The sequence below is a fragment of the Grammomys surdaster genome, unplaced genomic scaffold (genome assembly GCF_004785775.1).
Source record: "Grammomys surdaster isolate TR1022 unplaced genomic scaffold, NIH_TR_1.0 126391, whole genome shotgun sequence".
NCBI lineage: Eukaryota > Metazoa > Chordata > Mammalia > Rodentia > Muridae > Grammomys > Grammomys surdaster.
In genome coordinates this window covers 17,552,623-17,565,909 of record NW_021621185.1, presented here as the reverse complement: position 1 = coordinate 17,565,909, position 13,287 = coordinate 17,552,623, and the positions used below count along the sequence as shown (strand labels likewise).

General features: G+C 43.8%; 1 protein-coding gene across 1 annotated transcript in view; it reads right to left on the bottom strand.

The window, feature by feature from the left end:
* Positions 1 to 202: 202 nt before the first annotated feature.
* Wdr41 (WD repeat domain 41) overlaps positions 203 to 13,287 on the bottom strand; it is a 51,991-nt gene continuing 38,906 nt past the window's right edge. Inside the window, exons 8-13 of the mRNA XM_028760209.1 lie at positions 12,281 to 12,391; positions 7,748 to 7,932; positions 5,297 to 5,418; positions 4,492 to 4,580; positions 3,703 to 3,836; positions 203 to 1,216 (exon numbers count right to left, since the gene is read on the bottom strand). Of these exons, the coding sequence (XP_028616042.1) occupies positions 1,061 to 1,216; positions 3,703 to 3,836; positions 4,492 to 4,580; positions 5,297 to 5,418; positions 7,748 to 7,932; positions 12,281 to 12,391 (797 nt within the window). The 3' untranslated portion in view covers positions 203 to 1,060. The remainder of the gene's footprint in view (positions 1,217 to 3,702; positions 3,837 to 4,491; positions 4,581 to 5,296; positions 5,419 to 7,747; positions 7,933 to 12,280; positions 12,392 to 13,287) is intronic.

Sequence of the window (13,287 nt, the reverse complement as noted above, 5' to 3'; positions counted from 1 at the left end):
GGAGAGAGAGCTTACCTCCACAGGCCTTGGTTTCCGCATTGCTAACACTTTGGCACAGATCTCTCTATGATTTTAACACTACCAAGTCTTGACTGTAGACAGCTACGAAAGTTAGAACTGGTGAAAGCAAGAATTTAGAGCGTCCATCTAGGGAGTATAGTACGTGTGTGCACACACACAAATCTGTAGACGTACACTCACCTTGCCAGTCTTTAATAAGATTCTTTAATCAGCAGTTCAAGAATAATCCCCCCCCCCATTCGTACTGTGTGGAATACAGTTTACGTCTCAATGCCAAAAGTGAGAGTACTGTTATAAGGCTGGAGGAGCGAGGGAGATCGCCAAGCCTTAGTGGACGTTCAGGGAGCCGACCGGTGAAGCTGCTCTCAGCCATTTAGGGCAAAGGCACAGCAGAAGGACAGGGAAATTCAGCTACAGTTCCTGACTTGAAAAGAAGCTGTGCCTCCTTCCTAACCCAGGACGCATCCCAGGAACACTTGAAAATTATTCTGCCAATAAGGGATCAGGCCAGTTCATACTGAGAAAGAGTTGCTCAGATGATGCCTGTAGACCAGAGCACACAGGGATTTTAGTGGGCACGATTAAATATTTCTTCTTCAATGACTTAAATTGGTACCAAACAGAATCATTGTACTTAAAGAATAGAATTTTTGTTTTTTTGCTAATATTCAAGTTTGGTTCTATTGGACACCGATAGCTTCTGAGGAGCAGGAGAACTTGTAGCAGACAGGATATATGTCTCATGGCAAGTCTTAAACAGTCTCTAAAGGAGCCCCAAATAAAACTTGTAAATAATGTGTGACAACTTTACATTTATCTTTTTTTCTACTGCTTTGAGAGACAGAACACAGCACCCACCCGTCGCACAGCAGCAAGGCCATGTTGTGCTATGCTCTTGGGTGGACACATGCTGCCGACAGACAGAACTTCACAGGCAAGAAAACAGTATGGATCTACAGGATCGATGTGTTGGTGGTTTTCACAGTACCGAGCTGTACTGGATGTGCAGGGCTCTTGTGTGCACACTTGTCCAGCTCCTTCAAGTGGACTCTGGGTATAAGTCACCATTCTCTTCTAACTTCTGAAATAACTTTAAGCTGCGTAGTCCAGATTCTCGCTCTCCGTTTTTCCACAAAATAATGAGATGATCTGCAGAGCATGTCACCAGCCCATGATCCTCAAAGTACAGAAACATCTGTAAGGTAAGTCGAAACACTAATTTGAGACTGGTAAGAAGAGGCTGACACTAGGTTACCATGCACACTTGACTCGAATGTGGAGATTTCTTTGGATTTGAATGCAGACACGATTTCATTGTCTGATGAGAGACTTCCTTGGTTTTAACATCGGTGAGTCAGACCAGGGTCCTGTCCATGCTCCACCACCAGGCTGTATCCTGGTGCTCAGTCTAAGCTTAGTTTGGAGGTCACCACTCCCTGTCATATTAGCTCTCCCCAGTGCTGGGATTACAAGCACATGCCACCATGCCTAGTGAAAATTTTCCTCAAAATCTGTTGTTCCAATCAATATTTCATATTTCAGTGGATTTTGTTGACCACCTACAGAAGTATAGTAACGGCTACTTGTACAAAGTATATGCATTCTTAAATTTCATCTTCTGCATTTAAGACAGTCTAATTATTCACACATCGGCTTTAAGATTTGTCAGGCACAGGTCCTCTCACATTTGCGTTATGTACTAGAAGATGGCTACCAACAAAATGTCTTAATCCCAAGTTTCCTGAGATAAACACTGGCCTCAGCGATTTCTGTAAAGTCGAGATGCTGAGTCAGTGCACAGTGTTTACTGGGTGATGTCAGCTTACTTGAGGTCCCTACTGCGAAAACGAGGGCCAACAACTGGGGTACCAATGAAAGATTCTGTAATCCAACTGGGCACTGCACTGTGCCATACCACAGAAACTCAGAGCAGGAGAGACCCAGCGATTACACTAGGACCATGGAGAGAAGACTCTCATAAATGGAGAGGACGAGCTAGGGGAGGTAGAGGATACAGGCTAAGGGCAGAACGGAGAAAGGATGATGCTGTGGACGGCGAGAGGTGGCGTGTGAGAGAGAAACCTAGAACAAGGGCGCGGTCCTTTAATGACCCAGTGTAAGAAGGGAGGAGCCAGGGACAAGAGAGGTCAAAGATTAGGACTTACTGACAACTATGGAGTAAAAGGGAGAAATACAGGAGCAAAAATTCTCCGGACAATTGGAGCATCATTGGTTCGTGGGCAGAAGGGCGGGGCCAGGCATCGAGAGCGAGAACACAAAAGGCCTGAGGGTATTCAGGGCAGCACCTGCGAGCACCAGAGAGCCTGAATTTGCCAACGAAGCCAAAGATGCTTTTTAAAAAGTTTACATGCGAGATGGGAAGGCAGCTGAGTGACGGAGTGCCTGCCTGACATGTACGGCACGTGAAAGCCCTGGCGGACAGTGAAGAGACAAAGGAGCAAACACGGTCCAGAAAGTTCCAGAACCTTTCACTCATAGAATGATAAATGCGCCATCTCAAAGGTCTCTTCCGCTGCTTAAAACTTCTGATGGAGGGCTGGAGAGATGGCTGAACAGTTCTTCCAAAATGCATAGGCTCAATTCCCGGGACCTACACAACACCTCACAACCAGCTGTGACTTCAGTCCCTGAGGATTCAACACCCTCTCCTTGCCTTCGTGGGCACTACAGGGGAAATGGATTTCATATGCTCAGTGGGTTCCCATTACTTTAAAAATAAAGCTCAGACTCGTTGGTCTTGCTCTCTCAGGACTTCTCTCTGGCTAATGTCTGTGTATGGAAACCCAGTGGGTCAATCCAACCTGTCTGTTCTCTGCCACAGTGTAAGCACGAGCTATGCCTGTTGTCTAGCACAGTCCTGCTCACCGCCTGTGATCTGCACCAAGCCACTGAAGCCACAACAAAGGCAAAACCAAAGTACTATGCAACGTCACAGAGGACGGCAAAGACAAGCAAGCCACAGCCCCCCGGTAACAGCTCACGGCACCTTGGCTCTGTATCTGTGAATCTGGCATAACCTCTGAAGCTCATCTCAAATCCTCTGCCTCTGTGGACTTTTACGAGATATAGCAAGAAGTGTTTCTTCTAGCTGCCTTTTACCTGAGTCGATCATAAGTAGCCTTGACCAACAGCTCAGTTAGGTCTTTTTCCTTCCTCTCTACAGAGGTATAAAATCCAAGTGGACAAGGACTCCATTTTATAAAAATCTTCAATGGCCAGTGCAGCTGCTGCTTCTAGTTATGAATGCCCGCCCAAATTAAAAGTAATTTGTTCCTCACGGGGTAAAACCAGGAAGGACAATTCAGGAAACTATGATCCTTGGAACTAGAGTCTGCTGGCTTTTACCCTACACACATGCTTCCTCTGCTGATTGTTGTGTTACATATCCAAGGTTACTAACACTGGCCTGTTGTCAGCTCTCTCCTGTCATACGACAGCGAGTAAGCCCATCTTTAAACGAATACATCGCTTGTGTCCTCAGATCCTGTCTTGATGAAGGCCGGTCCTAACTACTTGTACCATCATTATCTTATTCTACATTCTTGTCTTGCAAAAACCGACAGCTGGGAGTGTGTGGGTCTTCTCTAGAGCAACTGAATTAAAAAGAAGCGTGACGCAAGAGCGGGAGCTGCCAGGACTGCATGCTACAGGAAGTGGTACCTCCACGGACGATGAGTGTCCGATCAGATCTCCAATGAGCTCCAGGGAACATGTGGTGATGTTTTCTTCCTGCTTCTTAACAGGCTGGCTGGCCTGTTTGTTTACTCTTCCAAATCCCCACATATTAAAAAATCCTACAAAAAGACAACCATTTCAGTCATTTCAAACCCCCCCCCTCTTTCCTCACAGGAAGACAAAGTGAATACAATCATGTCTCACACTTGGTTTGTCAAGGGCTGAGCTGACTGAGCTGATGGCACAGACATGCCGGGGTCTATGAATACATGATGTATCTGCCTAATTCTCCTAGCTCCTAGTCCCTACACTGCCCCTATCCATCCACTAGTGGCAGGAAAACAGAACTGGGATGCAAAAGAAGTAAACAGTCTTAACGGGTATGTATAATCACTGAAAATCATGGGACAAAGGCACTTCAGACCTATCACCAAAACACAGAGGAAAATCTGTGTATGGGAGTGTGTGTGCTTCCTGGTCATTTAGATTACTTGAAAGTCACAGTTTTCTCTCAAAATATAAAACTGTAATTGACTCAGTTGAAATAATGAAACAGTTTTATGCTGGGGCAAAAGTAAGATGCTTCCTGTAAATGTTTGGCTCCTTTACAGACTTCTGTATGGTGCCTGTGGTTCCTCGTTACCATCTTCTGTTTTCCTGTCAAATAAGATGAAAAAGGAAGTCGAGAAGAAAGGTGGGGGGGGAGAGAGAAGAGGAGAGAGGAAGGAGGCAGCAGGAGGGAGAGGAGCAGCTTTAGTGGAGGAGGGCGCACACCTGTTGGGACAGGCTCCGCGGCCAGTGGCTGTTTTTCACGGACCTCCCACATGCGCACAGCGCCATCTTCTGAGCACGAGATTAACTGCCTGTCGGAACAAAAGCCAGAGAGAAAAGGCCATAGGACCTCAGGGGTGCTCAGGGCTGAAACCGCCCCGAAACCACTACCACGGGGGCTTCCCCTGACTGTAGCCAGCTCTGGCGAGGCTGGTCATCACAGGTTAGCATGGCTAACAGCGTGAACTGGACACGTTTGCCAGCAAAGCACACCTCGCACTATGCGACACTGTTCAATGACATAAAATCATCACCGCCACTTCCTGTTTTTTATTTATAGGAGCTACACAGTGTCCTAAGCAGCCTCCCTCCCAGCCCCTTGTTCCTTCTCTTTCCACAGTGCCTCTCATCCTCCACACATGGAGGCATGGATAACACTGCTCTGGGACTTCATCACTATATCCTGAGCTGCCGAATCAACCCTCAACTCTGATTCTACCTATAAACATACACCACCATAAAAAGGAATGAGTTTATAGAAAATATAAAAAAAAAAATAGTACATTGTAAGTGACCTGGGTCTTTTACCTTACTAAATGATAATTTTAAATAAACCCTTTGTGCTTTTGTAAAATTTTGTCATATACTGCTACAGCTCTTCAGTTACAGTCAGTCACGGAACATTCTCTATTTGAAAAAGAACGCCAAGGTCAAGACATGGAGCCAGGTAATTTGGTCACTGCAGAAATTACGCCGGTGACCCTGGGAACCGTGACGTTCATCTTTGCAGAAGAGATGGGAACTGTACCTGTTTGGAAGTTTATCGATGTGTAGGATGTTGGAATCATGTGCTGTTTTCTGGCAGGCAATCACACGCTTCAATTGTAGGTTATACACATATAACCCCCTTCCAACTGCAGCAAATATATTCTGGGCGGGGAGGGGGGAAGAGTTCAGAAATCGGCATAAACCTCGACTTCACTACCCAGTGTGGCAGATTTTCTGCCCCTGTGTGCCATTAGAAAGCCCACGGTTACCTTCTTGGCCCTCAGACAAAAATTACAGTCCTGCCCTCTCAAGCCCCCAATGTCAAAGCCACCAAGAAAGGGTGAGCACCCTAAGCAAGCAGGAGGGAAGCCCAGTCCAGAAGGCTCTGCGGAGGGCAGCTCAGCCCTGCCTTGTCCTCTCTAGAGACCAGAGCATCGGAAGTGGTGGCTGCTACCCTGGGCCTGTGGCAGATGGTGTGGAGGTGCAGCCTGGGCTTCTGCAGAACACAGGGACCCTTGGGAATGTAGTCAGCTGCCTTCATCTGGAAATGTAGGCAAAATGACTTGTACCACACATCTTAAGCAAACAAAAGGCCTATAAACCACCTGAAGGAGTATTCTCTGCAGGGGCACTATCCTAAGGCCAGTTGAAGAATTATAGAAAAAAGACACTTTCCATCTTTAGAAAGTTCGTTTGCTAATGCTCATTTACTTCAGCCTTGCTAAGGTACAAAAGGAAAGCACTACTGTTACTTTCCAGATGGGCAAGTTAAAACTGAAGCAACTGAAGGGCTAAGATGGCTCAGTGGGTAAAGGTGCCTGCTACCAATTCTGATGACCTGCATTCCAATCCTGGGAGGAAGAAGAGAACTCCTGCAACTATCCAGACATCCACATGGGGTCATAGCATAACTGCACACATACACACACACACACGCACACGCACACGCACACGCACACACACACATACATGTACACACAAACATGCACACACACATGCACACATGCACAATACATACATGTACGCACAGACATGCACACACATGTGCACACATGCACACACACATGCGCACACATGCACATACATGCACACACACATGAAAATACACGCACACACATGCACATACATGCACACACAAACATGTACACATGCACATACACACATGTACCACACATGTGCACACACACAAGCATACACATGCATGCACACACATGAACACAAACACTTTTAAATTAAATAAAAGAGATGGAGGAAGACACTAGACCTTGACCTTCAGCCTCCAAACTCACACACGGTGCTGGCTGCACACCGCATGCAAAATACATAAACATGCACACACAACACACAGGAGTACATATATCACACATAGGCAACATGTACACACAACACTCAAACTCATGTGCATACACATGCACACACACAAGTGGCACAAAAAACAGTACAAAGAAACGCACTCTTGCTGACATTTCTAATAAAATGATAGCATGTGGAGATTAGGATAGAAAGCACAGGATGAAACGAAAGAAGGGTTTCCTTCAGTGCCTCGTGCAAAGGCTGTGCACACTGGAAAAATAACTCCCCTTTAACACATGAGGCTCTCTGAGCCACGGAGGGTGGAGGCTGAGATCAGGGCCACAGGCAGCAGTGTGTGGTGCTGGTTTACAGCATGCTTCAGAAGTCCTGCCAGGCCTAGGACTGCTCTCACCCAGGGGTTTTGGCCAGGATGCCTGCAACCTGGAAGGGAAACTTTTCTCCACGTTTTAACGAAACGTGTGGGTTTAATGTGTGGGTTTCTGGAAATACACCAGAATCTAAAGCAAATGAAACAGTAACCTCAAACACGACAAGATTACTTAATCCAGCCCAAATGAAGCCTGTAATTTGCATTCTAACAATGTCCTTACATGCAAGATTAGGCACAAGGATAAAAGTGCTTTTTAAAAATGAAAGTGGTAGAGTCTTTATAAGATCGCCAGGCCCTTTTAAAACCTGAAACCATAGGTAATAACCTTTCCATTGAGTTTTGTTTGATGTATGTGGTATGTGTGGGGTGGGGTAGGGGGTGTTTGTATGTGTGAAACAACATACAAAATACAACCCCCTATTGTTGTAGGGTATGTGTGTTCATCTGTGTGGTGTGGTGTGTTCATCTGTGTGGTGTGTAAGTATATGGTATGTTCGGTGTGTTTAGTGGGGGTATGGGGTGTTTGTGTGTGTGTGTATGCTATGCAGAGTGTGTGTGTGTGTGTGTGCTGTGCAGTGTGTGTAGTGTGTGTGTGCGCTGTGTAGTAAGTTTGTGTGTGTGTATAGTGTGTGTGTGTGTGTGTTCTCTCTACACTATGGATCCTGTCCATTGAACTTAGGTTATAAGTGCTTTTTCCCACTGAGCCCTCTCAACAGCCCAGAATCATGACTTTTTATATCTGATATATACGGCATTAAATATCAGGTACTAATTTTATTTGTAACAATTATAACTTATACTATCTACCTCTTCGTCGCATGTGAAGTGATTAATAGAAATGTCATTTTGCTTCTGACAGAGCTTTATTTCCTGCTGGGCATCCAGCTGTGGAGTCGGGCTCCAGAAGGTGCGCTCACAGGCCTGCACAGTCCAGTCCAGGGGGTCCCAGACGATCAGCTCTCCAACATGGGAGCCAGTGACGACACTTGTATCTAGGGAAAGTTCACAAATGCTTCATTACCCATCATGGTCTCTAGGCTAAAAATAAAAATGTGTGGGCTTCCCAATTGTACCTAGACAAGCTAATCAGAAAGATTAATGTGACAATATGAAGACCAGAGAGAGGCTAGTTCACTTACTTAAGAGAGAAAGTGCGGTTTGCGTCAATAAAAATACTATCTATAATGTTTGGTCATCTTTTGCAGGAATAAAACTAAAGAATCGTACCTAAAATGATATGCCAAAAACCTGTCAATAAAAACATGGAAGGTGTTTAGAGGAGTGGATGTAATAAGGTAAAGAGATCAAAGAGGAGAGTAGCTAAGGGACCGTAACAGAAGCGGGGTAGGGAAGACATGCCAGGAAATACCTGCTTGGCAGAGGGGCGGGGGAGGATCAAAAGTGGGGAGAACTCAAATGTCAAATGGCTCATTATATTCAATGCATACAGCACCCCCGGGAATTACTAAGGAAAATGAGCATGTGATAACATTTTTAACTACTTTAATAATCAAGGAAAATTTCAATGGCATGTAAATACAGGGAGAACCACGTGGGAGTCGGCATGTTTACACACCACTGATGTCTGAGTGCATTTGGTACAACCTGGTACAGTTATTTCCAGGATGCGTTTAATATGAGTCAAACTGTAAAATAGTAAACATATTGACTCACCAGTTCCATTTCAGGGACTTTATCCTGAGGGAAATGCATAACAATGTATATATAAAGTTGTAAGATATAATCTTAAGAATTTCAGGTCAACCTAAATATCCAGCTGCAGACTAAATACATAAATCAAACAACCATGAAATAAAACAGTATTAGCTATTGAAGATTAAGCTGTAAAAGTATATTTATATCGACATAGAACTATGTTCACACCATATTCTTACAAAATAGTAAACCATGCACATATGTACACATGCTCAGAACACACAGACAGATGAGCACTGGTGTTTGATATGAATCATGGCCGTCTTCAGTTAATTCCATTCCTAATGTTGCTTGCAATTGTCATATTTTTATTAGAACTATGTTTAACTTGTAAAATAATAAGCTTTAAAACTCTCAAATAGAGTTAAACACCTAGACAATTCATACATTGTCCATTTACTAGGCACTGTGCAAATGTAACTAAGAGTTACATTTTAGTGTAATTTATTTCTAGTCCTATGTATCTAAGGCAAGTCAGAACAGAACAGCACACTGAGTATAGAACCCAGATTATGATTCTGGCTGTTACTAGCCCAATGGACTCCAGGAAATCATTAACTTTTGTCAGTCTTGGATTCCTCATGCATTAAATGAGAACAATTATAGAAAACAAATAATAAATTTCTAGTTATTTTTAAAGCACATTCAATGTTATCTCTGAACCTCTGGTACTATTTTGAATCCTGTTAGTACTCTACATTAATGGTATTAAAACACATAGTGACTTACAATTTAGGAATACACAGGCAGATAACTATGACTTTATTATTCCTTTCATCAAATCACGATTGAAATCTGCCAAAGCCAGACAAACAATCTCTTAGAAATAAAAATCACTACCCGTCTTAGATATAAACATTATTTTATCTTAGTTTCAGGATCATATAGGTAGCTTATTGGTATCCACAGTTTACTGACACACTACAGAATTTGTGTGTGTGGAAATAAGTTTATCTCTGGTCTCAGGAGGAAACCAATTCTAGTTGTAACACTGTGGAAGTTTTGAGAACTTCAGCAGTACTAATCTTTCCATGACCCCCTCCGATTTCACTCAGCTACAGAAGAATCAGAGAAGCCACGGATGAGAAAGATGCTCCTTGACTCCAAATCCGGGTCTGTGGTCCACACAGAGCCGACCCTCGGAGAGCACGCGACTGCTCACTCTGTGGTTCTTTTACACAACGGAAACACAGCATCAGTGACCTCGTTGACCTTTTCCCAAAAACACAACAGTGGCGTTCATCCAAGCTCTAGTTTCTCCCTGTGTAATTACTTACATTTCCAGACAGGTCATTCAAAAAGCTCCACACCAAACAACTCAGTGCTATACCAACAGTGGATGTATCTCACCCTGTGGTATTGAAAGCCACCTGGGAAAAGCTCTCCTGGCATCCAGCTATCCAGACCTCACAAGCATTAACCCTTTGTGATCACCATACCATCAGCACAGGCAAGCAAAGGATTGAAATGGACACATAGGGCCCTTTGCCAGAAGACAGTAGCAACGTTGGCAGCTGTCTTGGGAAACCTGCCCGGGCATTCTGAGTGCTACAAGAAGTCTGGCACTTATCAAGAATATTTTAGGGTATTCAAGTATATCATTCCGAGGCTGCCCTGGGGCCACCTCACTAAAAATGCACTTCTTTTGTAAAGAGTGTGCGTGTGTGTGTGTGTGTGTGCGTGTGCATGCACATGCATGTGTTATATGTTGTATGTTGATGTGTATTCTGGAATGTGAGCCTCTCTCTGTACATGCATTTGGAGGTCAGAGGAGACGTTGGATCCCCTGAGCAACCCTCCACCTTATTCCCTCAAGACAGCAGCTATCACTGAACCTGGTGCTTGTTGGGTTTTGGCTTGGGTGGCAGCCAGCAAGTCTGAGTGACTTTCCTTTCTTCACTTTCACCCTCACTGCGGTTACAGAAACACACAGCTACATGTGGCTTTTGGTGTGAGTTCTGGGGAGCTGTTCTCATGCTTGCATAGAGCTCCTACCTACTGAGCTGTCTCTCCATGCCTTAAAAATACCAAACGGTCTGTCCTGAAAACGTGCATACAAGTAACATTATACAGACTTAGCAGGACATACTTACATACATGTTTACATTTGAGTACATGTATACATGTGTGTATGTGTCAACAACTGATAAAAAGGGGCCAGGAATTTTACAGAGAACAAGGAAGGATATATGAGAGGGTATGGAGGGAGGAACAGGAAGGGGGAAATGGTGTAATTATATTATAATCTGAAAATGTTTTTAAATTGTCTATCTAATCAATCTATCTATCTATCTATCTATCTATCTATCTATCTATCTATCTTTGTATTTTCAAGACAGGGTTTCTCTGTATACTAGAACTCTCTGTAGATCAGGCTGGCCTCAAACTCAGAAATCCCCCACTCCACCTCCTCAGTTCTGTGATTAAAGGGCTGGCAAGAAATGGGTTGTTTTATAAATATATTTCTGTTAGGATACGTAAGCCCAGTAACTGACCACCGGGATCAGGTGTGTGAGGGGAAAAAAGAAGCAGGGCAGCAAAAACTAAAAGAAAATAAAAAATTACAAGAAATTATACGCTTAACAGCATACAGCACAGCAAAAGCTGGAGCATAAAGCTATCTAAGGCTCATTCAGCAATAATCGGTCATCTCCACTGAAGGGACCATGATGTTTCAGTGATATCAGTACTCACCATGAAAATAAGACATAGATCTAGGCATAACCAACATGATGGGCCAGATCTGTCCTGTTTTCCTTAGACGTTCCAGGACTTCATCATGGTTCAGTGTTTCCCAGAAGGCTCAAAAGTTTTTTGTCCATGTAAGAGCTCAGTTTTTGAGCTACCATTCATGGATAGACAAAAAGGTGCCCAACCACCATTACTTCCAGCACCACAGATGATCTGAGCCTTGGAAAGACATGCACCTGGGTTTTAAAAGATGCTGGCTAACGAGGGGAAGATGCTGAAACTGGGGAGGATGCTGGTGCATCCAAAAATGGGACCAAATGGTAGAAGAAGACACACAAGCAAGTCTACGTTTGGGGTTCTCCATACTCCTTTTCACCCCATCTCATGTTTATACAACATATTCCTCCAACATCCTAGGTTTCCAGGGGCTCAGGTGCTATAACCCCTCCTGCTGTGTCAATATTCCCAGCACTCTTACATAGTCTGCTTGCTGTCTCCACCAGCACTGTCTGACTCACACAGATCACCCAGTTCAGTTCTGATGTCAGTCGTCCCTTATCTACAAGAACTAACTAAATGCCAACAGCCAGAGTCTGTGATCTCTCCTGATATCTGATGTCATACTCAATCACTGACATTGGTAGAGCCAGAGCCACTCGTTTAGAATGCTAGAATGCTACAAGCATTGGAATTCACAGCCTGTGATAAGCATCCCACAGCTACCAAGTAGTTCCTTGGGATAATCATGCCTTAGTATATTGCCCATGCCAAACTCTGAGGCTTGAGCCAGGCCCTCCTGACTCAAAGCTTAGCGTAAGAGATAATGACAATCTCCACTAATCTAAACTGCTATTTTAATAGTCATTCTGAAATACTGGAATGAGTTGGAAATTCTGAAACCCTACATAACACAAATATACACAATGAGCGTACCATTGATGTTAGCCAATGACAGAATGTTGTCCTGGTGATCAAGAAGGCGCTTGACTTCAATAATATCCCATTCCTGCAATTCTTCTGTGGGTGTTACAAGCCTAAAAATTACTGAAAGACAGTCATTTTACTACAATGTTCAAAGAATGGAAAATACTTTACTACTCAAAAAGTGTTAAATGTAAAATATATGTTGCACAGGAAAAAAAAAATCTCCAAAAAGAACCTATTTATACCAGCTTAGAGCATTTCTTCCAAAAAGTCTGTACGCAAACCCTAAGTCAGGGTTTCCTTCACCTTGCTTCCTTGATTGACTTCCAAACCTCACTACCAAACCGTGCCGCCTCCTCGGTCTCCACTGCATGTCAGGAATACCACTCAGTTCCTGCCCAGGCCAGTGACCAGCCACAGGCAACCCCTGCTCTGCCCCCGCCCCCTGCCCCCTGTCCCCCCCAGTCATTTCCACTATCAGTTCTCTCTACTCATGCGTCCAGGCCACTAAGCACTGCCACGAGATAAGCTACACATTCCTGGCCTTCAACTCAGTAAAGGCTTCAGCAGCTGCCAGGAAAAAAAAAAGCTGTTAAAAAAAAAAAAGAGCCAAAAGTGAAAATAACTTTTCATATTTTTGGTATATACTATTAAATTATAGCTTCTCTGAGAATATAGCTTTTAATTTCTTGACTATAGACATTGAATATGTTCTCTGACTTACTTCAAAAACGTTTGATGACTTCAAAAAATTTTAAACTATAAATCCTCATTTTAATCAACACTTAAAACCTAAAATCAAATCAAGTGGTTCTATCAACCAACATTTACAAAACATCTATGATATTCTAGGAGCTACGGCTACCAAATGTGAACAGGCCCAGTTACTGCTGCCAAATGCCCGGAGTCCACAGCAACCAGGAGACCCATGTACAGGCTGACATCAGTGTACACATGCTCTGATGACATCACTGTACACATGCTCTGATGACATCACTGTACACATGCTCTGATGA